The 25,246-nt window shown below is 40.1% G+C and overlaps 1 protein-coding gene across 4 annotated transcripts in view; it reads left to right on the top strand.

The window, feature by feature from the left end:
* The window catches only part of PPP3CB (protein phosphatase 3 catalytic subunit beta), a 112,864-nt gene that overhangs the window by 60,485 nt on the left and 27,133 nt on the right, over window positions 1–25,246 (top strand). The window contains exons 11-14 of one of the 4 annotated variants that reach the window (XR_002909150.1): window positions 2,445–2,529; window positions 3,449–3,546; window positions 16,456–16,518; window positions 23,231–24,915. Coding sequence is in view for 2 of the 4 variants with exons in the window: in XM_024218763.1 (XP_024074531.1) it covers window positions 2,445–2,529; window positions 3,449–3,546; window positions 14,259–14,437 (362 nt within the window). In the remaining 2 variants the exon portion in view is untranslated. Of the gene's footprint in view, window positions 1–2,444; window positions 2,530–3,448; window positions 3,547–14,258; window positions 15,477–16,455; window positions 16,519–23,230; window positions 24,916–25,246 lie in introns of those variants that run through there. The other 3 variants (XR_003370095.2, XM_024218764.1, XM_024218763.1) reach the window with 3 other exon arrangements.

Genomic DNA, 25,246 nt, shown 5'->3' with positions numbered 1-25,246 from the left:
TTAAAAATACAGCCTTAGGTCTTGATCCTACAAACAAACATACAGTGTTACTCACATGAGTAATCCTATTGCATTTGGGGAGGGGTGGGGGTGGAATATTCATATGCTTAAGCGATTATTTCATTCTCTAAAATGACAGGCTTTTACTTAGTTTCTCCAGCAGAGACTTACTCAGCATTTATTGAGTATGCTCCCTCTTTTGGTACAGTAGTTGAACTATTTCCTAATTTTGATTGTTTTTATATTTTTATCTCATCTCCTTTAACAGTTTCTTTGCTTGGTCTATTCTATCTTCTCTTCATAAATAGATTCTCCAAATACTTGACAAATTTTCCTTGCTTATCAGAATTGTAAAATGTATCCAACATTTTCCACTTTTTATTCAACTAATTTAAGTGTGGCAATTTTTCGTTTCCTTCACTTTTCTTTTCCAAATTCATTCTTTATTAGTACTGCCAGGTAAAATATCTTGGGGGTTTTTTTTAATTTATCTCACTCACTTTTTTTCTCCATCGTTCACTTCTTTTTTTTCTGCACTCTCTATCTGAAGTACAATTCTCATATGACAATAAAAAAGGTACAGACCAGACAGAATAGTAATGTTTTGAAATATGACTTCATAGATCCATAGTATGAATGTTAATAGTACAGAACACATTTATATACTGAGATTTGTAGAATTTTTGTTTTACTATCAGTCTGTTAAAATATTTATAAAGATTTGTATTTGTGTAATCAGAAGTCCTATTCCAAGACATTTGTCTTTCTGTGCATGAAAATATTTCTCCTTTCTTCCATTCCTCTTTTTTATAGAATTTCATTCTTTTATCTCTTTCTAATATTTTATCTTTGGACCTGCATGTGTAGGGAGCATTCACCTTTGTCTTGTTTTTTATAATGATTTTTAGTGTAAACATTTTACTTCAAAATTGTGCATGAAATATGTTTAGAAAATGTTCCAAAATCTTGTTTATATAGTACGTTTAGCATCTTCTAATTAGTTTTAGATGGAAAAAAGTAATATGTATGCTGTGCAATTTTACAGAGGTGTCGATATAATAGTTGAAAATGGATCTATTAACTTAACTCTATAGTAGCTAACAAACATTTTCCCAAATCCCAAACTGTAGACATTTTTGTTCAGAAATATTTTTCTGATTGTGTGATCATTTGGTCAACAAAATATTTGAGGTCTGTACAAATTCTGTCATTCGAAGGAAATATTTTTAATAATAATGAACACATCAGTTTCATGTGATATTTATAATGGTTATGTGAATCTCTGGGAGAATAATAATATTGCTGAATGTGTTTCAGATTAATAATTGTATTGCACTTGGTTTGTGGAAGGTGTGGAATATATAATATGGCATTCCAAGTTCACCCTCCGCCTTTTGGCCTGCTTTGCTGGAATGCAACATATGGCTATGTCTCCATGTATCGGAGTGTGGATGGTTTCTTCCCCAGATGACTGAATATTCGGAGGAGACTTTTGAAGTGTCCATAGTTTTAATGGTGTTGATTGGTCTCTGGCTGATCTCTCCATTTGAGGGTCAGCAAGGGAAAGAAAAAATTAGCTGTGGGGCCTTCCTTCTATCCACAGTAAACTAAACCAAAATAAATGGTAGGGATGAGGAGGGAGCTCCTGCGCTGTAGCAGATCAAAAGGAGGCAGTGATGGCCCTCCTTTTCCCACTCCAAAGCCTCGTTGGTAATTTTTGTTTGCATTTATTTCTTTCCCAACCAGTCTCTCTCTCTCTTTTGTGGAACATGCAGCATTTATTCCAGTCCTTTGGTAATGGTAATTCCTGCAAATGGTGCAAATTTACAAGCGAGAATAGATAGTCCCTAGAATTGGGAGGTAAAGGAGTCCTCACATATTCCAGCTGACTCTGCAACCGTCTGCCACTGAACTCTTTGGTTTTGTTTTGAATTTTTCTGTGTGTGTATGTCTGTCTGTCTGTCTCTATCTTTGTGTGTGTGTGTTGTTTTGCAAGCCTATGCAGAAAGGCTGTTTACCCTTGGTTAGTACGGTCTGCCAAAGAATCAGTACCAGAACAGTGACCTTTTGTGTCTTGTACATATCAGCTGCCACTATGTTGTGCTGGTAGGGCTTGTAATTGATTCAGGTGTCAGTGAAGAATTTAGTAATAGAAAAGCCATGAGAATGAAATGTGATAGTTGTGAAAGTTACAATATCAGTGGTTTTGATGATAACTAGATTCACTTGAGGTTTTTTTCTTTTTGTGGATGAGGCATTGGTTTTACTGGCTCCTTTAGGTGAGCAAGGCCAGTTTTATAATCAGCACACACTTAAATGTTTTGGGTGTTGGACTTCTCTTAGGAGAGTTGTTGAATTTACAAAATTGTACTGAATTAATGCATTTTTATAGAATTGTGGCCCTCTCTTCATGAGCTTGAGACCTTCTTTTATTCCATTGAAAGTAGGTACAGCTGCAGCACGAAAAGAAATAATCAGAAACAAAATACGTGCAATTGGCAAGATGGCAAGAGTCTTCTCTGTTCTGAGGTAATTACACATTTTGTCTCTCCCCAGTAACCCTGTTATATTGGAAGAGAAAAATCTAATCCAGGCCATTGGATGTGAAGTGTTCTTCATGCAGATCCATAAGCAATAGCTTAGTTAAAATTCTGGCTTCACAAGTTGTTTTAAAAGATTGCTGGTGTTGGGGTATTTGGAGAGAAAACATTTTTATTTTGAAAGTTACCTTTGAGACCTAGAAAAAGTAGAGCATGTCTCTCTTTAATCAAACAGCTAATCACTGTGTCCTAATTACAGATGTCTGTCTGTCTGTACCTTATGAACAGATATTGAAACGACAGTTGTATAACAAAGGAGATTGGGGCTGGTTAGGAAAATGTCACGAAGCTCAGGACTATTCTGTTACAGATTTTAACACCATACACTTCTGTAGCTGCTTAGGATTCGGGCATAATCAATTTTACTCCAAAGTGTGCTTTTGCCCCAAAAACAAATAGGTCAAATAGGTATTATTTTTCAAACTTGACTCCCTCCCTTCCTTCCCCTCCCCCCCCCCCCCCCCACTTACAGAATCTGTGGGCCAAACTTTGAGCCACTTGATCACACTGATGAGCTGTTACTCTTAAGGGTAGTTTAATTAAAGCCAATAAGACCACTCATGTAAAAAAGGGGAAAGCAGTCTGACCCATAATTATTTTGCATATATATTAAGTTGTAGACAGAGGAAAAGACTAGTATCTAGCAGATAATTTCTTCCCCAGGTTGGAATGTTTGCCCATAGTTAATCCTTTGAAGTTTGAGCTGTGTTAAATCTTGACATGGATAAAACATAGCAAACATATATTTTTCCTTATTTTATTTAAATTCTTATTTAAGTGGCTTTATAGTTTTTTTTTGTTTTTGTTTTTGTTTTTTTTTAAATGTCATTGCTTTTCTTCCACCATAGGGAGGAGAGTGAAAGTGTGCTGACACTCAAGGGTTTGACTCCCACTGGAATGTTACCTAGTGGAGTGTTGGCCGGAGGACGACAGACTCTGCAAAGTGGTAATGATGTTATGCAACTTGCTGTGCCTCAGATGGACTGGGCCACATCTCACTCTTTTGCTAACACTACACATAATGCATGCAGGGAATTTCTAATGCTTTTCAGTTCTTGTCTTAGCGGCTGAGATAAGCATAGTGTTATATGTTAATCAGGCAATGTGAAATGGATACCTAACCAGGGTATAAAACTAAAAGCAAATATTTAGTAGTGTTAGACCAGTCTGAGCTTCCTTAATTTAAAAATTTTCAGGTGGCACAAGTGTCTCAGATGTGGGGTGACTGTATAGAGCTGATAATGAAATCTAGAGTCATTTGGTCATTACATTACAGAAAGTGCAATGTAATTCTTCATTTTTACTTGTCCACTTTTCATTTAAACAGTTTTATTACAGATATGTTACTAGTTTTAATTGGTAAATGTCAAATACTTTTTTGATGCTAGTATTAACAAACAGATGCAGGCTGCTGAGCTTCATTTTTCACTTCATTGACTGACTGAAATGTGCTGCGTTTTGTACCCTGGTAATTAATGCCAAAGTTTGTTCTCTATGTTGTTTGTCAAATGTTCTATGTATAATTGACTTCCCTGAATTGTCCTTGTAACATGCTGTTTCCTTCCTCTGCAGATGTAGCTGCTTTCTTAGATCTGTCTGTCTCTCTCTAGGTATAGCTGTATGTCTGTATAAGTGTTAAAATTAAACCACTTTCCCAGATACTTGTCTGTCTCTTGATGTAGAAGCAACGGTGTAGCACCTTGTTTTTGAGACTTGCTGCATTTGCTGCTGCACATTGTCTGTGCATTTTGAAGATTAATGTAATTGAAAATATTCAGTAATTGTTATAAAATCAGTTGAGAATAAAGGGATTGAATTTAAATCTTGTAAATAAGTCAAAATCAAAGGGTGTTTATTAAGTGTGCATATATTTTTGCATGAAAATAAAAAGAACTCTACACAAAATATACCTGTAATCTGGTTCATTGAATATTTTTGTAAAAGTTGATTTTTTTTTTTTTTTGTTTAAACATGGAATCAACTTTTCAGAAGACCACTACAGATTAACTAGGCATAAGAGAAATGTTATGAAACTCTTACAAAATGTGTCAAAAGGATGAAGTCCAAATTTATGTTAATTGTGGTGGATAATTAAAATATCAGGTTGGAAACTGGACTTCACACGTGCAGCACTCTTAAGCATAAATTACTTGAATGCATTCCAACTTTCTGTCTTGGGCATTTGTATAGTACTAAACACTATCTGGGCACTGATTTCTAGCAGTATTGAAAGATTTTGATATATGAACAGAAACACATTTTTACACGATCTGTTTTCCAAGAGTAGCTGCTTTTGTCATTTTGAAATTTAAATACTTATAAAGAAAAATTCAGAAATTTCAAATCAGGTTTTTTAAAACCTTTTACTGAACTTTCAATTAATTTATCAGAGCTCTTTAATAGTTTTGAAATATAAAAGTCACATTTTTTAAAATAACTTTTTGATGGGTTCATGATGTCTACAAGTTAAGTTTCTATGTTCTATTTATGTATGTGATTGTTTTGTGAATGTTGTCTATAACTAATGGTGTCTGTTCCTCAATCCATCCAGAGCATTCCAAAAGAATACATTATAGTTTCAGTTTGTATTTTTGTTGTTTAGTGAGATACTTTGTTGGGTTTTTTTTAAATTGTCTGTGTTCTAATTTCCTCTCCCTCGTTTCCCAGTTTTTCTTCATATTGCATTATAAACACCAGAGAGAGGATCAAACTGACTAGAAAAACATGTTTTGTTAACATAACACATGCAGCATATTACCACTAGAGGAGAAAGCTGGACATTTGGAAAGTATGCAAAGGGGGGGGGAAGGGTTTGGGTGTGTGTGTGTTTTTTTTCACTGACTCCAGAATGCTTTATTGCGGTATTCCTTGATACACTGAATCAATACATTAGCTATTTCATTCTTGTTTCACTGTTTCAAAATAATCCAATTGTTAACTTTTCTTAAAATATAATTTAGTTCTTACTGATCAACATGAACCAATTTATTTAGATTTTTATCTTGTACTAACTATGTATGCATCTTTTAAACAGAACCTATTAAAGATTTTAAATATAAATACAACACAGTTTCCAAACTACAAAAGGAAAAGTTCTGAAGTAAAACAACTATAATACAAACCTCACTAATTTACACTTTGTTAAATCATCGCAAAATTGGTGAACTCTGCACTTCTTGGCAAATATTTATTAGCCAATGTTACAGTGAGGTTTCACATTGAAAAGATTTCATTATTTATAAAAAATATTGTATATTTACCAGTATAGTATGAAATGTCATAAATAATTACAGCTAAACTACATTTTAGAAAATAAATGAACAAAGCCTATTTTGTAATGTATAATCCTTGCTTTTCTATTGTTTTTTGTTCCCTTGCTAGTTCACAAAATTCAGTAATGATCAATGGGTTTCCCAGTCACTCATGCTAATTAGCGAAGTTCTCTTGTGTTGATAATTGGAAAAATCATCTGTTTGCATCTGTATGCATTGTCAAAGCTCAATCTGCTTCCACTGTGTAGTTTTTATTTTAGTGGGGTTGTATGTGGTTCAAGTGATTTGGGCTGAAATTTTTTTTGAGAATAGATAGTGTATCCAGATATATTTGTAAAATTAATATTTACTCTAAGTACAAACACAGATATAAATAAACCAAATTAAGCATTTTGAATTGGAGCTTAAGAAATGTAATTTGGACCCAACTTCAGATTTTTGGCAAGAAATACCTACAATCAGCACTGTTTCATTTTGAGATCAAACAAAAAGTGGGCACAACAGTCCTTAAAGGGACAAGAAACTCTGTACTAAGTTATTAGACCAGACTATGATGTTTAAAAAAAAAAAAACCAGATGATATTAGTACCCTGTCAATGTACAGCTATACCTGAAATAATTTGTTCAGAGTTGGCCCCTTGGGGAAGAGCTGATTGTCTGGTATAGAATGCAGCATAGGGCACCTAAAATGATACCCAGTCTAAAGTATCTAAATTGTGAGGAAGGGTTAAACTGATTCTCTTTGCAAAATAAAAGAGACCGAGGTGTAACAACATAAATTCTAGGCATCATGTAAAGGGGTATAGTCAATAGACATATTTATTGCTGATAAGAGCAGAGGAAACAACCTGAAAATTAGAGTAAATTGGGAATACCAGCATAACTATATCACACAAAAGGAAGTGAGCATATTAACCACTTGAGAAACACCTGGATTCATTTCTGGAGGAGGGGTTCAGAGGAATTCAAGGTTGTTGGTACTGAGATAAATTTTTAAAAGGGAAGGTACTTTGGGCAATATTGCCTTTGTCTGTTTGTAACAATTATTATTTGAAGTGGAGTTAAGCATTTAATAGTATATTGCTTACATGAGCAAATTCAGGCAACTTTATTTCACTTGTGCTTCATTACTTTAATGATGCTGTAAGATATAACTTTTCTAATGCCGTTTATTCAGCGCAATGAAGTTGTCACCATTTATTTGAATTAGGGCTGTCAATTAACTGCCATTAACACCTGGGATTAACGCACAGCACAATTAACACGTTCATATTTTTAACACACGTTAATCACAGACCCTCTGGGCGGGAGGGCAGCATGAGCTGCTCTGAGAAACCTGTTTGGTCAGGCGCAGTAACACAAGCTGCCACCAGAGGGTGGGAAGAGAAGAGGCTACAGAAAGTAAGGTAGTTCTGTTTTTACTTTAAAAACGCAGGGATGAGGACGGTCAGGGGCTCACCGGAGCGCACGCGCACACACACACCCCGCAGGGCTCACTGGAACCACCCTCCCCATGCCTCCCAGGGCTGGGGCTGACCCCCCCACCCCCACCCACTCTGTGCCACCTGCAGCTGGGGCTGAGTCCCATGCTGCCCGCAGCTGGAGCTGTCCCGCTGAGCTCTGCACTGCCCACGGTGGGATCTCCCCCTCCCAGCCCTGTGCTGCCCACAGCTGGGGCTGACCCCTCCCACCGTGCTGCCCAAGGCTGGGACTGACCCTCATCCTGAACTCAGGGGCAGACCCCCCACCCCCGAGCCCTGTGCCGTCCGCAGCTGAGGCTGATCCCTCCTTCTGTGAGCCACCTGCCCCCTGTGGCGGGGGCCCCCCCCCCCCCCCCGAGCTCCGCGCCGCCCAGGGGTCAGCTCCGAAGCCAGCACTGCCCGCCAGCAGCAAATTTCTCCAATTTCCTGCTGGCGGGCTCTGCTGCCTTCAGCTGATCCCCAGGCAGCAGCCACCTCTCTCTACTCTGCCTTGGAGCTGGGACAAATACCCAGTTTTGGAGAAGAAGTAGGGACGGCCGGGACAGAGCTGAAAAAGGGGACTGTCCTGGCCAAAACAGGACATATCGTCACCGTAGCCAGCCCGAGCCCTGTTGTTCCTGGCTGACCCCTCACACCTGGGACCAACCCCCCTGAATCGTGCCCATTTGCGCCGAGCCGGCCGCTCACTCCAAGGGTACCCCCCTGGCGAGCTCAGCCTCCCTGCACCAGCTTCTCCTCCCCTGCAGTATGAGGAGTCCCTGAGGTAAAAATCCACCTTCCCTTGCAAACAAGGGCTCACTCAGCTGAAGGGAGCCCTCCTAGCTCAGTAAAAGGAGGCGAGCCCAGTACCAGAAACCACCCTTCCAGAAGCAGCAGCAAGACACCTCCCTCACCCTCCTCCTGCACAAGTTATTGCTTGCTCCTCCCCATTGTCCTCCCAGACCCTCCTCCTGCACAAGTTATTGCTTACTCCACCCACCCCGTCCTCCCCCAACACGGAATGCTTGTTTGTCTGAGTAATTGGCTGAACAAGAAGTAGGATTGAGTGGACTTTAAGATTAAGCTTGATAAGTTTATGGAGGGGATGGTTTGATGGGATAACGTGATTTTAGTCAATAGGTCAATAACGTGCCATCGCTGGTAATTAGTATCAATGGTCAATGCGGGTCTGGCTGGAGAATCTTGCCCGCATGCTCGGGGTTCTGCTGATCGCCATATTTGGGGTCGGGAAGGAATTTTCCTCCAGGGTAGGTTGGCAGAGGCCCTGGAGGTTTTTTGCCTTCCTCCGCAGCATGGGGCAGGGGTCGCTTGCTGGAGGATTCTCTGCGACTTGAAGTCTTTAAATCACGATCTGAGGACTTCAACAGCTGAGTCAAGGGAAAGAATTATTCCAGGAGTGGGTGGGTCAGCTTTTGTGGCCTGCATCATGCGGGAGGTCAGACTAGATGATCATAATGGTCCCTTCTGACCTTAAAGTCTATGAGTCTCTCTATGAGACTTGTAGGCTCTAAAGTTTTATTTTATTGTTAAGTGCAGTTATTCTTTTTTACATAATTCTACATTTGTAAGTTCAACTTTCATGATAAAGGGATTGCACTACAGTACTTCAATGAGGTGAATTAACATTTCTTTTTTACAGTGCAGATGTTTGTAATAAATATAAAGTGAGCAGTGTACACTTTGTATTCTGTGTTGTAATTGAAATCAATATATTTGAAAATGTAGAAAACATCCAAAAATATTTAAATAAATGGTATTCTATTATTGTTTAACAGCGCGATTAATCGCGATTAATTTTTTAATCGCTTGACAGCACTAATTTGAATGGGAGTTAGCATTCTGATTAACTGAGGTCCTGATTCAGCAAGAAACTTAAGCACATGCCTAACTTTAAGCTTGTGAGTAGTCCCAGTGAAATCAGTTGGACTGATCAAGTACTTTGGTGATCATAGCCCTTGGATACCACTCTGATCGTTACTTAGAGGAATGGGAAGATACTTTTTTATTGGCCTAGGTGTTGCATCAGCGCTGACTTTTTATCAAGAGGGGAGTCTTAGAACTGCGGAAGATATAAAATATCATGCCACCTGTCCTTGAATGTCCCCACTTAGAATCCCCAGTGACGCTAACTGAGAATTTTGCTTCAATAAGGATTTCAGAGTTGGATCTATTAATATGCTGTGGTTCTGTTGCTAGGTGTATCAGGGTTTATTAAGGATTTGACTTGTAACTTAGCCCTGGTCTACACTGGGGAGGGGAAATCGATCTAAGTTATGCAACTTCAGCTATGTGAATAACATAGCTGAAGTCGACGTACTGAGATCTACTCACCGCGGTGTCTTCACTGGGGTGAGTCGACTGCTGACACTCCCCCGTCGACTCCGGCTGCGCCTTTCAGCCTGGTGGAGTACAGGAGTCGACGGGAGAGCACTCGGGGGTCAATTTATCACGTCTAGACTAGACGCGATAAATCGACCCCCGCTGGATCGATCGCTGCCCGCCGATCCGGTGGGTAGTATTAGACATACCTTTAGAGAATCTGAGTAAAAATTTTACAAATTGTTTTTATTGTGTTGTATTTTAAAAGCAATTATATTTTCTAATCAGTTTGTTCCTTTATGCTCAGTGTAACAAACTGCCTTTCTTATTTCAAATCAATTATATATATCCTGAGATCTCTCTGGAATAACGGGGAAGTAGAATTAATTAGGTAATAGGTTTTGAAATCTGTACATATGACAAAACTACATAATTTACAGATGCGAAGCAGTATCCATGATCTTTTAAGAAAAAGATTGAAAACAAAGGCGTCATGGGTAACAAGAATGATGAAGAGAGGTTTAGTGCTGTATTTATGTGGCAAACTGGCAGAATAAAAAGATAAGAAGGAATTTTATGTTTGGTTAGCTTTTAAGATATTCCTGAAAGTAATTTAAATTTTGCTGTTTGGGAACAGAAATTTTTTTTTGTCATAAACATGGAAAATAACCATTCACACAACTGGCTCTAATCCTGAGATATCTTCTCTTTGCATTTGAGGACAGGAAGCTTTTTGTAACTCTAAATATAAAGGTTGTAAAAGTACTGTATTATGCATACAAGGTATTAATACAGATGACTGTTTTATAAGACACATTTTCCAAAGCAACACTGTAGAAATTGTAATTATTTGTACACTATGATTTTAAATCATAATATAGGTAATATATATATATTTATTTTCTATTTACTTTCTTATTCAAATTATACTTCACTAATTTAAAGAATTCTGAAAAACTATTCTGATCGAATCACAAATTAATCATTTCTGTCTTGCTTCCCCAAGATTTACTTTAATACCTATTCCATTCCAATTTCTTTTTTGTTAAGAATCAGTTTAGCAAACAAGTTGTTAGTACTGAGTAAACCGTCTGTTGAATGGAGAAACTTCTTAAACTTCTGGGTGCCACATTTCAGGAAAGATGTAGACAAATTGGAGAAAGTCCAGAGAAGAGCAATAAAAATGAGTAAAGGTCTAGAAAACATGACCTATGAGGGAAGATTGAAAAAATTGGGTTTGTTTAGTCTGGAGAAGAGAAGACTGAGAAGGGGACATAAGTTTTCAAGTACATAAAAGGTTGTTACAAGGAGGAGGGAGAAAAATTGTTTTTCTTAACCTCCGAGGAAAGGACAAGAAGCAACGAGCTTAAATTGCAGCAAGGGCGGTTTAGGTTGGACATTAGGAAAAACTTCCTAACTGTCAGAGTAGTTAAGACTAGAATAAATTGCCTAGGGAGATTTTGGGATCTCCATCATTGGGGATTTTTAAGAGCAGATTGGACAAACTTGTCAGGGATGATCTAGATAATACTTAGTCTTGCCTTGAGTGCAGGGGACTGGACTAGATGACCTGTCAAGGTCCTTTCCAGTTCTATAATTCTATGATTCTAAATGACTGTTTTGGAGGTAGGATTGATGGAAGGGAGATGCACAGAATTACTTATGATCATTAGTGAAATTTACTCAGTTTTTCACTGTAAAGATTTAGTAATAAGTGGTTTATACAGGAAGGCTGTACTAAAAAAAGATGGCTAAGGTCTTGGTAGTCTTATTAGACCTAATAATTTTTCATTAAGGCAGACAACTTTGTAGATTGCATAGTCATATTTTGTACAAAATATGAACTTGGAGAATCCTTAAATATAAAAAGTTACAGCTGTTTACACAGCTACTTAACTTTAGAAACACTAACTGGTCAATCAGGGCTATGTCTACACTACCGACCCTGTGCCACTGTATGGTCTCCCATGTAGCTGCTCTATGCTGATGGGAGAGAGCTCTCCTATTGGCATAATTAAACCACCCCACAATAAGCGGCGGTAGCTATATCAGCGGGAGAGCGTCTCCTGCCAACATAGCACTGTCCACACTAGCACTTCTGTTGGTGAAACTCATGTCGATCAGGGAGGTGGTTTTTTCATACCCTTTACCGACAAAAGTGCTAGTGTAGACATAACATAGATCTTTGAAATGTTGACCTTGTAAATTCATCCATCCACCAAAGTATATGAATGTGTTTGTCCAAAGCTCCTCCAGCTATAAACATCATGGTTTACTTCCCTAAATGTGAGTTGCTGTTTGGCAGTTTGTAAATGTGACCTGTTAGATTTTGTTCGTATGCTCTAATATCTGAATTTCGTTTCATGAATTCAATTTGAATCACAGTATCGCCTATTTGCTCAGAATTCAATGCTAAAATCCAAGTACTGAGTTCAGCTTCTGAGTGCAAAAGATCTGTGCAAGGACCATTGTGTCAAACATTAAATAAAAAGATAAAATCCACTTGTACTAAATTAGTATTTTGTCTTACTAATAAAACACTGATAGTCTTAACTTTGCTCCTTTATAACATCTTTCTTGGTAACATAGAGTCCAGTAAAGTGCTATGGACCTTCAAAGAATTTGTAGAACCTAGTTGAAACCAAAATATGCCCCTAAACTTTACAGTATTTAGGGTTGTATGTTAGTTTATGTAAAGAAATAATCGACCAATTATATACGATTAGGTAGATTAAGTTGCATTATATGAGTGTTGCATTTGATAAACTGTCACTTGAGATATAGGAGTCACTTCACTTCAGTTTCAAAAAAAGTCTTAACTTTCACTGTAAAATATTTGCAATCAGATCTGGGCTTGGGTGATATATTAAATTGATCATTGCCTTTTCTGCTATGCGATATTACACTCTTCATCTTTCTCATTCATTTTGCATGCATCTGCTCACTTCTGTACAGCCACAGTAGAGGCAATTGAGGCTGAAAAAGGTATGATCAGAGTCTTTGCCAGCAGCAAAGATCTGTGGTGTCTGGGCGGGAATTCAAAAGTATTCTGTGTGCATGTGTCTTACATTCAACTTGCACAACCAGAGATGAATCAACTGTATTAATTCATCCTTTTTACATGTAACATTCATTTCTTGCCTTAGGGTAATAACTTCCTTTAATAATGTTTCAGAGAAATCATTTTGTTTTTTCTCCAGTTTCTTTACAAAATGTGCAATAGTTTTTTTGCTTTTTATTTGTGTAAAGCATGTTGTGATATGTGGTTTGTGTCTTGACGACTTTAAAAAGTGGTAGTGTTGAATTTTATTTTTTCTGAATTAAACTGCAGATATGTTTTGAGTTGGGGGTGGGGGTTATTTATGCATGTTTCTTTTGATGAAGTTTATTTTTAGTGGCTTGAAACCTAATCTTGTCATCATTTTCCATAACACATCTGGTAGTGCAAGACCTATCATTACAGTGTTCCTATTTTTACTATGTGATTTTGAAGGTAGTATGCTGACCAAATTTGTTTATAGTCTGTATAAACACACCTGACAATGAAAGGCATAGCAAAATACAGGGGTTGCCAGTGCTGCTGTACCAAATATGTTGCTGTACAGGCACCCTTTGTTAATGTCGTTACAACTCCATACAATTTTAGGGTATGTAAATAAAAGCCTTTTACATACACATTTTGATTTCCTATATCACAATGTTAAATGAAGTGAATGACAAACAGCATAGCACTTGGGAGACCCTCCTTAGTATGTTTCAAATTTGGTCGCAAAACACCATTTAATGACTACTTTTTTTATATTATGGAAATCAGATATCCAAAAATGTTACCAAGAGCCAAATTCTGTTCCGTTGTAATCAGTGGATACTGCATGCACACATAAAACAGAAAATTTTGTTCCTAAGACTTCAGGCTTTTCATATGGTCAGCCATTTTTACATCTAAATGCAGCTGAGTAAGAAGGCATTTCCTATTTCATTTAAAATGATGTGTAGAAGAGTAATATCTAGTTTCCTGTTTAAAGCACTGCCCAACTGATGACTTCTAAGACTGGTCATGTCCATTTCAACCATCCACATGATTAGAACAGAGTTAAAGCCATATTCTGCAGTTTTGCCTGCATGGAAACTGCAGGATCAGGACGTTGATTTGTATGCAAAATCTGAAGGCTTTTTTTTTTTTAAAACACTTGTGCTGCTTTGCCTTCACTGCACTTGCTGATCTGCTTATTGACATTCCATTGAAGTGAACGGGATGTTAAGATGAGCCTGATACACACAGCAGCAAAGCAGTTGTTAGCACTGATCACACCAGGAGTGCTCAGCAACAAAGTAGGTTTAAGCCACCTCGATTCTTACCTGAAAAATATTTGCCATATACTATTTTGATTGTCAGTTGAAATCATGATTGCCATTGAACATTCCAGGAAAGCACATTAGATAAGCTTTTACTAATTCAGTTGTAGAGCCATAAAAGTTCCTTTGGCTAATTTCTTAGCTGTCTTTTAAAATCATTTTATTAGAAAAAGTATATACTTTCAACTTATTTTTCTGTTACTGACCTATGAAATTTGCATTTTGTTAAGCAATACGAGGATTTTCTCCGCAACATAAAATCTGCAGTTTTGAAGAAGCAAAAGGTTTGGATAGGATCAATGAGAGAATGCCACCAAGAAAAGATGCTCTTCAGCAAGATGGTATTAATTCTGTAAACACAACAAATGCCAATGGAAACAATGGAACTGGCAACAACAATGTACAGTGACCACACCAACTTCTGGTTTTACTCGTATGTCTTGCCTGAGAATTCCTAGATTACTGCTTTTTGACATGACAACAGATGAAATAGCCAGGGGATCAATCAGTCAAATTGACTTCTTAATATGATGTGGAAAACGTAACTTGATCCCGCTGAAGACAAACCATCATGCTTTTGAGGCAACAGCCCCTCTCTATACGTGATGACGGAACATCTGTGAGCATGCTTCATATATTTACAGAAATTCCAACATTGCTGGCTGAATATTGAGGAGAGCTATGGGGAAATGGTTGGGCTGTTATCAGTAAAGCACATCTAGACTAGCATTTTATGCTTATCATAGTCAACACTTTAAGTTTACAAAATGGGATTTTCTTTTCAGCAGAGCTAGTTTGTTTGTTTGTTTGTTTTTCAATCAGACTTTCAAATACAACCCTAAGAGCTACTATTTATTAATGGATATTGGTTTCATGAAGTGTCTTTAAAAACATAGATTAGAATAGTCTTTAAAAAATCTGAGGCTGCAAAAACTGTATGTTAAATAAATGGAAAAAATGCCAAAAATCTCAGTTGGTCATTCTGTAAAATGCTGACCTCAGGTGTACTCCTTAGATGTTGCTAATTCTGTATTATATTCACTGTATTTTTTAGTTAAAGCTTATCAGAAGATTTCTATGTAGGAATGTTTATTACTTGAACACAGATTTTAAAGTATTTAATGTAGAAACTTTTATGCCCAGCTTTTGAGACTCTCCCCACACCTTGAATTTAAAATATATATAAATAAATTTTAGAAGTCTGAAAAATAATGCAATTGTTAATTTTAAGGTACTTTTAATTGAACTTTGTACATTATGTTAAAGTACATTTTGATTCATATCAAGTCTGTAAAGCTTGGCATTGTATTTCGTGTATGCATGTTTTCATTTTGCAAATATTTAATATATAGACCTCTGATGTACAGGAACAACATCTATAGGTTATATAGATGTTATGGGTACTTTTACTTTATTGTGAGTATTAAAGATGCTTAAATAGCTAATAATCACTGGGCAGGCTGAATAGCTGCAAGCTTTTTATTATTTTTCTTAATTCTGTAAAGGAAACTGAAAATGTTATTGAAATATTTATGCAGTACATAAGCAATTGTTCTGTTCAGTTGTTAAGGCATTAGTGAAAGTGTAAAATCGAGACTGCATGTTTTTTTAGCTACAGGACTGCTTGGTTAAACTAAAAATTGAAACCATATGCTGATTTGTTCACAAATAATGAACTGTACTGTTTGCCACTGTACTTTGTTATATATTTTGACATTTGCTACCTACCTTTCTCATCCCCTGGAACACAACTTGAAACTTAAGTCACTAGAGTTCATCTCCCTTTTTGTTTGCCATAAAGTACAATCTCTAGAAACCCCTATCTAAGTTGAAAATTTTATGCATGTTCTGAAATATTCAAGTATTTTATAAACAGTAGCACACAATAAATTTTGTGCATGGGCTGCTGCTTCTAACATCGTGTTTTTGTTTTATTATTTTGAATAGTATTTTTCTAAATCGTTTTAAATTGGCAGAAAAATGGATATAGTGTAAATGGTCACTTAGTTCAGCTTTAAAGCAATATAATTGAAGCTTAAATTGTCATCTTGAATTTCTGCTTCCATTTATTTTGCTAATTTTCGTTTAGCGAGTTCTTGCAAATAAAATACTTCAGAATTTTTCTCGACATTAAATTTGACATCCAATGATGATTTGTACAAACCTACAAGGAAGGTCAATATTAGGGTTCACTCAAGTTTTTTTTAAAAAGCTGTTCATTATTGATGCCTTTTGTATTTGCTCAATGGTTGTGAATGACCATTTGTGATGTCAAGTAAGGTGGCTTGAGAGTCAATAGTTGATAATATGGTAAGGTTGAATCTTGCTAGTCTGTTTTGGTTGAAGGTAAATGAGAAAATCTACTAAAAAAGACTATAGTATATTCTGAACTATAAACCTATTCTGGTTTTACTTTATTTATTTTAGATGCAGTTTAACTGGAAATAGTGATGAACAATCTGAACACAGAAGACCAAGTGACTGACAAAGGTAAGTGTTATCAGTAGACATAATTCATGGGCTATGTAGTCTCTGATATGTGACACTGGGACAGAGCAAAATTTGCACCAGTATCATAAACGTATAAATAGGGGCCTGTCAATTTCATGGTCATAGGATTTTAAAAATCATAAATTTCATGATTTCAGCTATTTAAATCTTAAATTTCATCATGTAATTGTAGGGATCCTGACCCAAAAAGGAGTTGTGTGTGGGGAAGGGGCACAAGGTTATTGTAGGAGGGGTTGCAGTACTGCTACCCTTACTTCTGTGCTGCTGGCAGTGGCGCTGTCTTCAGAGCTGGGCAGCTAGAGAGCGGTGGTTGCTGGCCAGGAGCCCAGCTCTGAAGGCAGAGCCGGTGCACTGCTGCTGGTGGCAGAAGTAAGGATGGCATGGTATGGTATTGCCACCCGTACTTCTGTGCTGCTGCTGGCAGGACGCTGCCTTCAGGGCTGGGCGCCTGGCCAACAGCCCCTGTGTCGCCAAGCTCTGAAGGCAGAGCAGAAGTAAGAGTGGCAATACCATGACCCCTCTAAAATAACCTTGTGACACTCCCCCTGCAACTCCCTTTTGGGTCAAGACCCCCAATTTGAGAAACGCTGGTGTCCTGCCATGAAATCTGTATATAGTATAGGGTAAAAGCACACAAAAGACCAGATTTCATGGAGGGAGGGAGGGACACCAGATTTCATGGTCTGTGACGCATTTTTCATGGCCGTGAATTTGGTAGGGGCCTAGGTATAAAAATTTAACCTAGACGATGGTCTGCCAGTGCTGCCTTTTTGATGGTGTGAATTGGAAAAATCCACCAATCCTCAGCCAATTGTCTTTAACTGATTGGTTCTCTGTGACCAGTTTTGATAAGGTAGTATTCCACACATGCGCGAAATATAATACAATTAAAACCTCATACTCTGTGAATACAATCCCCAGGCTTCGGGTGATCCCAGCATGTGTGGCGAGCAACACCAAAGCCTAATGTAATTTGAAAATCTTAAAAGCCTGTTAAAAATAGATATGCTTTATTGCAGAGATTCCCAAACTGGGGTTCGTGAACGCCTGGGGGTTTGCGAAATGTTACAGGGGGTTCTTGGGAAAGAAATCCCTAATGGCGGACAGAGCTGTCCCTAAAAATCCTGGGCAGCATCGGGCCAGCAGCCCAGAGCCCCTGGATTTCCAAGAGCTAAGCAGATCAAAGCAAGCCTATCTATCACACTGAGGAGATTTAAACTTCAAGACTCCTTATAAGAAATGGAAAGGGAGGTGGATATTTTTTGCTGTTTTTAAAATGAAATAGGCAGCTAATGTTGTTTTTAAAATTATTATGAAGAACAAGTTTAAGCTTTGTTGTAACTGCGTTGTTTGCCTGGACTGCTCAAGACCTGAATGCTTGTGTAGGAGGAACTCTTTGAGTTGACTTCTTAAATACTTTCCTGCTGTTTCACATCTGATACTCTTTGATGAAACATAGGAACCTTGTCTTATAACAGGCTTATTCAAAGTGATGCAACCTACGAAAGTGAGATCTTGGAAGAGTGTTGCCGTTTTCATAATGTAATAAAAATACTGCAATGATTAATAATAATAATAAATAGTGTGTAATAATCATGTCATAAAAACAAATTGTGTATTTCCAAGATCACTGCTTTTATAATTTATACTCCGGTAAAGGAGATAATCCCTGGAAATATTCATTTTTAGGAGGGGGTTCGCGAGACTTGACATTTTCGTGAAAGAGGTTCACAGGTTGTTAAAGTTTGGGAACCACTGCTTTATTGAGATTGTTTTTGCCTGAATCTCAACTTGCTCTGTGGATCACTACTTTACCAGAACACCTTTAGGCAGAGAAATCTGCCTCTGGGTGGGTAACTGGTTTTTAAGAAGGTAATCCTTTCACATAAATGAAGATGTCCTCCATCTTATCTCTGAAAAACATTCTTCCAGTAAAAGGCAGATAAAGGAGCAACTCCTGAATATGCCTGAGACTGAATACTCTGAGCTGTGTATACTCCCAATAGTGTCCCAGTCAGATGCATTAAACATCTCTCAGTGGATGCATTGTCATCTCTATTGTTGTATGCAGTGTTGTTGTAGCCATGTTGGTCCCAGGATATTAGACAAGGTGGGTGAGTGTCAGAGTCACCGGGTCAATGCTCTGGAACTACTCCCTATGAAGCCAGCCAGGAGTCTGGGGAGCCTCCTCTCTCTGAGCATACTGTCGCCAGGACAAGAAGCTTACACAGCTTCGACCTTCTTGGGTCTGACCTTGGAACATTCGGCATTCCCTTCCACACCATGTGCTTCTCGCAGCAAGTCCGCCCTGGCGGGTTTCCTGGGGAAGGCAGAGGGCCCTGCCCCTCAACTCCACAGTCAGTGACTCTCAGCCAGCCAGTAAAACAGAAGTTTATTATTTGACAGGAACACAGAGTAGAACAAAACTTGTTAGCACAGAAATCAGTGACTTTCAGCCAAGTCCACCTTGGGGAGTCCTGGGCCAAAAGCCCTGGACTCCCCCTCTTCCAGTCCCCCCCAAGCAGTCTGCCAGCTTCCAGTGACCCGACCTCAGATATCCCCATTGCTCCTCCTCCTTGTCTTTGTCTCACTTCCAGGGCAAAGAGTTACCTGGTCGTCACCTGGTTGCATCCCCCTACTAGGTCTCAGGTTACGAAGGGCACTGGTCATAGCATACATGCAGGCAGCTGGGGCAGCCTCACCTGCCCCAGAGGGTCTCAGCCAAAGTCACACACCCCTATTCCCATCACCGAGGTATTGGTGCGGCACACAGTATTCATGCAAAACAGTAAAGCTCACATAGGCTAAACAGTAAGACTCACATACAACACAAAAAGGGGAAATCCCCACTTCCTCACAGTGAGATAATATCTTTTATTGGACCAACTTCTGTTGGTGAGAGAGACAAGCTTTTGAGTTACACATAGCTCTTCTTCAGGTCTAGGAAACGTACTCAGAGTGTCACAGCTAAATAGACGGTGGAGCAGATTGTTTAGCATAAGTAGTTAACACATATTTCATAACTTAAATTCATAACTTCACTAGACACTAAAAATCATGGACTGAATAGAGACTGGATTTATGGCTTGTTACAACAATCTGTAACCCACTAACAAGCCCCCCCCAGTGTGAGCCCGAATGTCTACACAGCAATTTATCAGCCCTGTGGCCTGAGAGTCAGCTGATTCAGGCCATCCACAGTTTTTTTTTTTTTTATGCCTATGTAGACATACTCTTGAGTACATTTCCCAGGCCTGAAGAAGAGCTCTTTGTAAGCTGGAAAGCTTGTCTGTCACCGACAGAAGTTGGTCCAGTGAAAGATATTACCTCACCCACCTTGTCTCTCTTGTCATCTCCATACATTTGATCTTCAGGATGAGGTTTTTTGTTTGTTTTTGATGCCCTCCTGCTTATTTTGGGGATGAAAATCTGAACTCTAGCACCATCCAGTCACATTTCAGCAGGAAATCCTTCTGATTTGTCAATGTGAGTGTTCAGCTTTGTCAGTTTCTAAATGTGTTTATCCACATACCTGTCACATTACTGCCCCTGCTTCCAGAAAGCATCCAGATTTGGCCCTGTCTAAGTGCTATCTATTGCCAGACTGCTGTAGAACAGGTGTGAATAAAACAAAGCTGAATTTCAGTGTGTGGTGGTGCTTAAACATTGAGAGAGTGGGTTTGAAAAGCCTGTTCAATCAAGCAGAGCGAGGCTGCATGTTACTGTCTACTCCTGAGAAACACCTAGTTCTAGGAATACACCTAACTCTGTCCTTGTGTCTCAGAGCAGTTCTCCAAAGTTAATATATAGCCTGAACCTAACAAATTAGGGAAAATAAGTTTCCAGAGGGTAGGAACTGTCCCTTCAGCTCATTCTACTGAAGGTATAGGGGATATGTGAAATCTTTTCTGAGAAATCACATTCCAACTCAGTCTTATCTCACTGTACTGCGAACTTCTCTAATAATGCAAAAGGAGAAGGTAGAAGAGTTAACCCTCATGCAGTAAAAGCATGCATGATGCCCATAGTTCAGGAGAGGACATACACATCAATGCCAATTAAATTTAAAAAGCCACAGATCTTGAAGCCCCAACATTGAGATCAAGCATGAGTTGACATCTTTAGCAAAGACTTTTCTGCCTTAATTAAATGTTCATGATGCTCTTATACCTGAGACTGTTCTGTCTTGATTCTCGGAGAGGGAGAAACTACCACCTTTTTGCAGGAGCCACACACAACTCCAGTTAAGGGAATAATTGCAAATGACATTTTGATGAAAATCTTATCTTCCCTTTGCAGAGTTTAATTGATCATAAGACTCTGAATCCAGAACATACAGAAATCCTGAAAGTGGATTGCCAGCTCTTCTCTAATTGTGCATCCAAGATGCTGATGTAGAAAAATTTAGATGTCATGTGTACTATCGATGCGGTGTTATGCCTTGGCTGCTATATCTGATGGCCTAACCCACAAAACAGGAGAGTGCAGCCTAGTGGTCAGAATCCTTTGGGCTACCCTTGCTTTCAGAGCGCGTGACCTAGCAATCAGTGTTCTTTGGGCTACTCTTGCTCACAGGGCAGCATGACCTAACAGTCAGAGCAGACTGAACTACTACGCAGGGTCACAGGCCCTCCAGCAGGGTGGAGCACCAAACAGTCTGGCTAGCTCAGGCCCTCAGGCAAACGCAGGCCTTTTGGCCTTAGGTAGGGAGGCTGTCCCCCGCAGGGGTGGGGTGGCACTACGGGGTAGGGGGACCTGGGCCCACCCTACTCCACCGGTCCCAGCCCAGGGCCCTAACAGCGGTGGATGGTTCCACCACTGGATCAGCGAGGATCCAGCCAAAACACGCTGACGGGTTTCCTGGTCCTATTTCCCATGAGTCACTTCCTACCCGGTCTTTCAGTGCTGCAGTCCTCTGGGTCCCTGGGGTTGTTGGCTGGCGAGATCTCTGTCAGCTCAGTTCCCTTCCACGTCTCCGCAGGCAGTCCGGGGTCTGCCTGGGGTTCGGGGTGCCTGGCCTCTGGGGATTGGTGCTCCCGTAGCTCTCTAGAGGAAGCTTGCAATACACATCCTTTGTCCTCGGCAGTCCAGCCCAAGTGAGCTAGGCTGCTTCCCTTTACACCCTGTCTCCATGCTGAGCATGCCCAGCAGGGGTGGAGGGGTGGGGCTTCCTCAGCCTGCAATGCACAGTTAACCCCTATAGAGCCAGTGTGGGATAGATACACCCTGTCACAAGCACCTTCCGAATTACAATGCTTCCTGGATACTTAAACTTACAACTTAAACTTTTCTCCCGTCAGAAACAAAGAATTAAAACCTAACTATTAATGTCCTATAAATCTCTCACACATGCACTCCACCAGGAATCCTTAACAATCAAACCCAATAATCAAGAATCAGTTAAAAAGACATTCCACTGAGTTTATTCTAGAGATTTGGAGTTTCATGTTAACGAGCCTGTTCCTTTACTAGTGTTGTGGCCTGACCTCTGATGGTTACCGCAGAGAAACTCTCTCTCACTGGACATGAGATGAGTTCTGAAGATCTCGCTCAGTTTTAGAAAAGTTACCAATTTGTTTTGAAGGTTGTAACTATGAACAGAAAATCAATAAGACCTTTGTTGCTTAGTGCCTTAAATATTACATCTCGTTAGCCTAGAACCAGCTAAAATGGCTAGGGCCAAAATTGTTAAATGCTGTTCTGTAAGAAGCATAGCAGTGCCCTAAATTTGCTGAGCCGTCTGGTCACTGATTCATCAAACATTACTAGTTGGATTTGTCCTAGTTGCTGATAGTTGTTGGTTATTAATAATAATCTCTAGCTCTTATATGGTCCCTTTCATCAGTAGATCTCAAAGCCGTTTACAAAGATGCTAAGTATCCCTGTTTCACAGACAGGAAAGTGACTTGCCCAAGGTCACCCAGCAGGCCTGTGGCAGAGCCAGTAATTGAACCCAGGTTTCCATGCCCAGTCTAGTGCTCTATCCAGTAGCCCTCACCACTGTAATGTAAGCTCTCATCTCCTTTAGCTTACTGCTTGCAGTATCCACTGGTTGTCTGTTCCATTCCTGTGCTTGGAGCAGGGATGGCTGTCGCTTTTATGTTCCCTGTATTTGGCTGTATAGAGACCTACCTGGACCTCAGTGTAAGTTAGAGCAGTCTCAGGGCTGTTCATAATCTAGTTACGGGCCTGGGAAATGAACAATAGCTGTAGTCTAGTACGTTCTAGCCACATGTCCAATCCTTCTCCTACACTGGAGCGGAGGGGCTGGTGCAGAGTCCGCGTGCCATTTTTACACTGGCTGGGGATGGGTTGTATTCTCAGAGGCTATTGCTGCCCATTATGAGTACCGTAAGGGGGCTTTAGTGTAACTGAGAATAAGGCCCAAAATGTTTAGCATGTGTTATGGTAATGGGCCATCGTCTACCACTTTATGGCAGACTTCCAAGCAGTTGTTTTTTCAGATCTGTGAAAAGACTTGCTGTCATCTAGTGATCTGAACTGGAAACTGAATCCTCATTTATGCTATACTGTAAATTCTAGTGGTGTGTGTATGTAACCCCATCATCCAAAATTACTGTTTACTCATTTATATTATTTTCATTAACAAAAGTCCATTTCAAGGCTTCTCTGTAAAAGTCGCTGTTGCCTTGTAAGTATATTGAGCCACGAAAATGTCTCACTTAACTAGATCTCTAGTGGAATGTCTCCAGCCAGGTGTGGCTATTTTTCTTTTAATTGGAGCTCTCTTGGCGCTCCTGCCGCAACTGGCCCCGCATGCGGCATTGGAACCGGCTAAGGCTCGCTGTGAAGGCAAGCCTGCCGGAAAGGCCTCGCATAAGTCAAGAGAGCGCCGCCAATCTCCAGAATCAAGGCAGAGCCCTAGATCGCCACGTCCTTGGTCTCCACATTGGCCCAGGTCTCTGGCTCACCAATATGCACCGCGCTTCCGGTCTCCGCCTTCGCGCTGGAGCTTGCCCTTCACGGTCATGACAGGAAAAAGACGATCGCTCCACAGTCAGCAACGGTCGTCGTCGCACCGTCAGTCACTGTTGCCGAGACCTCAGGGATGCTCCCCAACACGGTGCCACTCTCCATGCTCCCAGCACTGGTTGGACCGTTCCTGGCACCGGTCACCTGCGGAGATGGTTAGCTGCCAGACCCAGGCTTTGATGGCCCCGCCCTGGTCACCGGAGGACGAGGACTTCTGCGGCTTGGAGAAGTAGTTCAACCCCTTGCCTAGACAGCAGTTCAATTGGGCTCCGCAGAGTGCATGTGCTGCGGCGATGCCGACCTGGCAGCAAGGCTAGTGGCCGATACAATGGCCTTATTGGAACACTTGGGGCATACCTATTATGCAGGTGGCCCTATCCCACCAGCCTTCTCTCGCTGTGTTGGACAAACCCAGGACAAAACCAGAGGCACCAGGATCGGTGCAATCACAAGCCTGCAAGGGTGCTGAGCACTGTTGGCCTCCACTGAATTCAGAAGGAGTTGAATGTTTTATGTGTTGTACAGGAGCAGCTTATTCATCAGCAACAGCTGGCTGTAACTGACCCACCTTAAACTAGGGGTATGTCTACAAAGAAACCTAGGTCAACATACTGCGGTGGTGTGCATCCTCACCAGGAACACTTTCACCCACCTAAGAGAGGCAGTGTGGGGAGCTGAGAGCCTGGTCGCTCTGCCAGGAGTGAGGGGGAAGCTGGCCTGGGCTTCTCATGCCTGCTCCCCAAGCCATGAAATTGTCAAGGCTGCCCAGCTCCTGGCAAGCAGGAGGCCCCTCAGGCTTCTCGCCCCCTGGACTTCTTGCCCCAGCTCCAGGGGGGCGGAGGGGTGAAGCTTTCTTGTCAATTACATGGCAGGAAACATGAAATTGACAAGACAGCGGATGTAAGGAACACAGTGTCTACACAAATACTGCCTTGTCCCCAACTACACTGCCATAAGCCTTACGTCTCTCGTGGTGGTGTAGTAGGGCACTTATATCGGTGGGAGGATGGCTGTAGTGTAGACCAACTCTAGGTTTCCCAAAAAGTCTCACATGCGAACCCTTTTCCACAAGTTGGTGTCTGCACACTTTTAAGGGGAACTGTCAAGTTAAATCACTTAACATTTTTCCATGTTACTAAGACCTTCAGATTTTCTTCCTACCATTTATGCTAATGATTCTACTTTGAGCATTCCATGGGTCTGGCCATGCAAAAGGAAGTATAGTTCGCCTTTTAGTACACAGCTTTGAGTTTAAACATTCCCTTGCAGTGTTTTACATTTGTTTAAGGCTACCCAATAATGGCTTTTTAAAATAGCCTGTCCAGTCATTTACCACATAAATATTCATTCATCTGAGTAAATTAGATTTGGGAAGATCTCATCAATAAGTCTGTGGGGATGTAAAATTCCATGAGAGGGTAAGGGTCACGATGGGACACTTGCAAGGTAATAAATCATGGCCTTATGTAAGGCCCCCTGGTGGTTATATAAGATGAGGCCTTATGTAAGGAACATCTGAACCAATCGGTGTGGGGCTATACATGTGATAAACACATGACTCTCCTTCTTGTCCAATGGGTAGATGTGTAATTATAGCCTAATTGTGTTATGCAATGTTAAGAAAGACTATAAAAGAAAGCTTGTAATAAACAGAGAGTTCAGCAAGAAGGATTATAAAGAAAGCTTGTAATAAACAGAGTTCAGCTTGCAACCA

This window comes from Terrapene carolina, unplaced genomic scaffold (assembly GCF_002925995.2).
Source record: "Terrapene carolina triunguis isolate 2854851 unplaced genomic scaffold, T_m_triunguis-2.0 Scaffold310, whole genome shotgun sequence".
In the NCBI taxonomy this organism is placed as follows: Eukaryota; Metazoa; Chordata; order Testudines; family Emydidae; genus Terrapene; species Terrapene triunguis.
The sequence above is the reverse complement of the archived record's forward strand: the minus strand, read 5'-3'. Positions and strand labels throughout refer to the sequence as shown.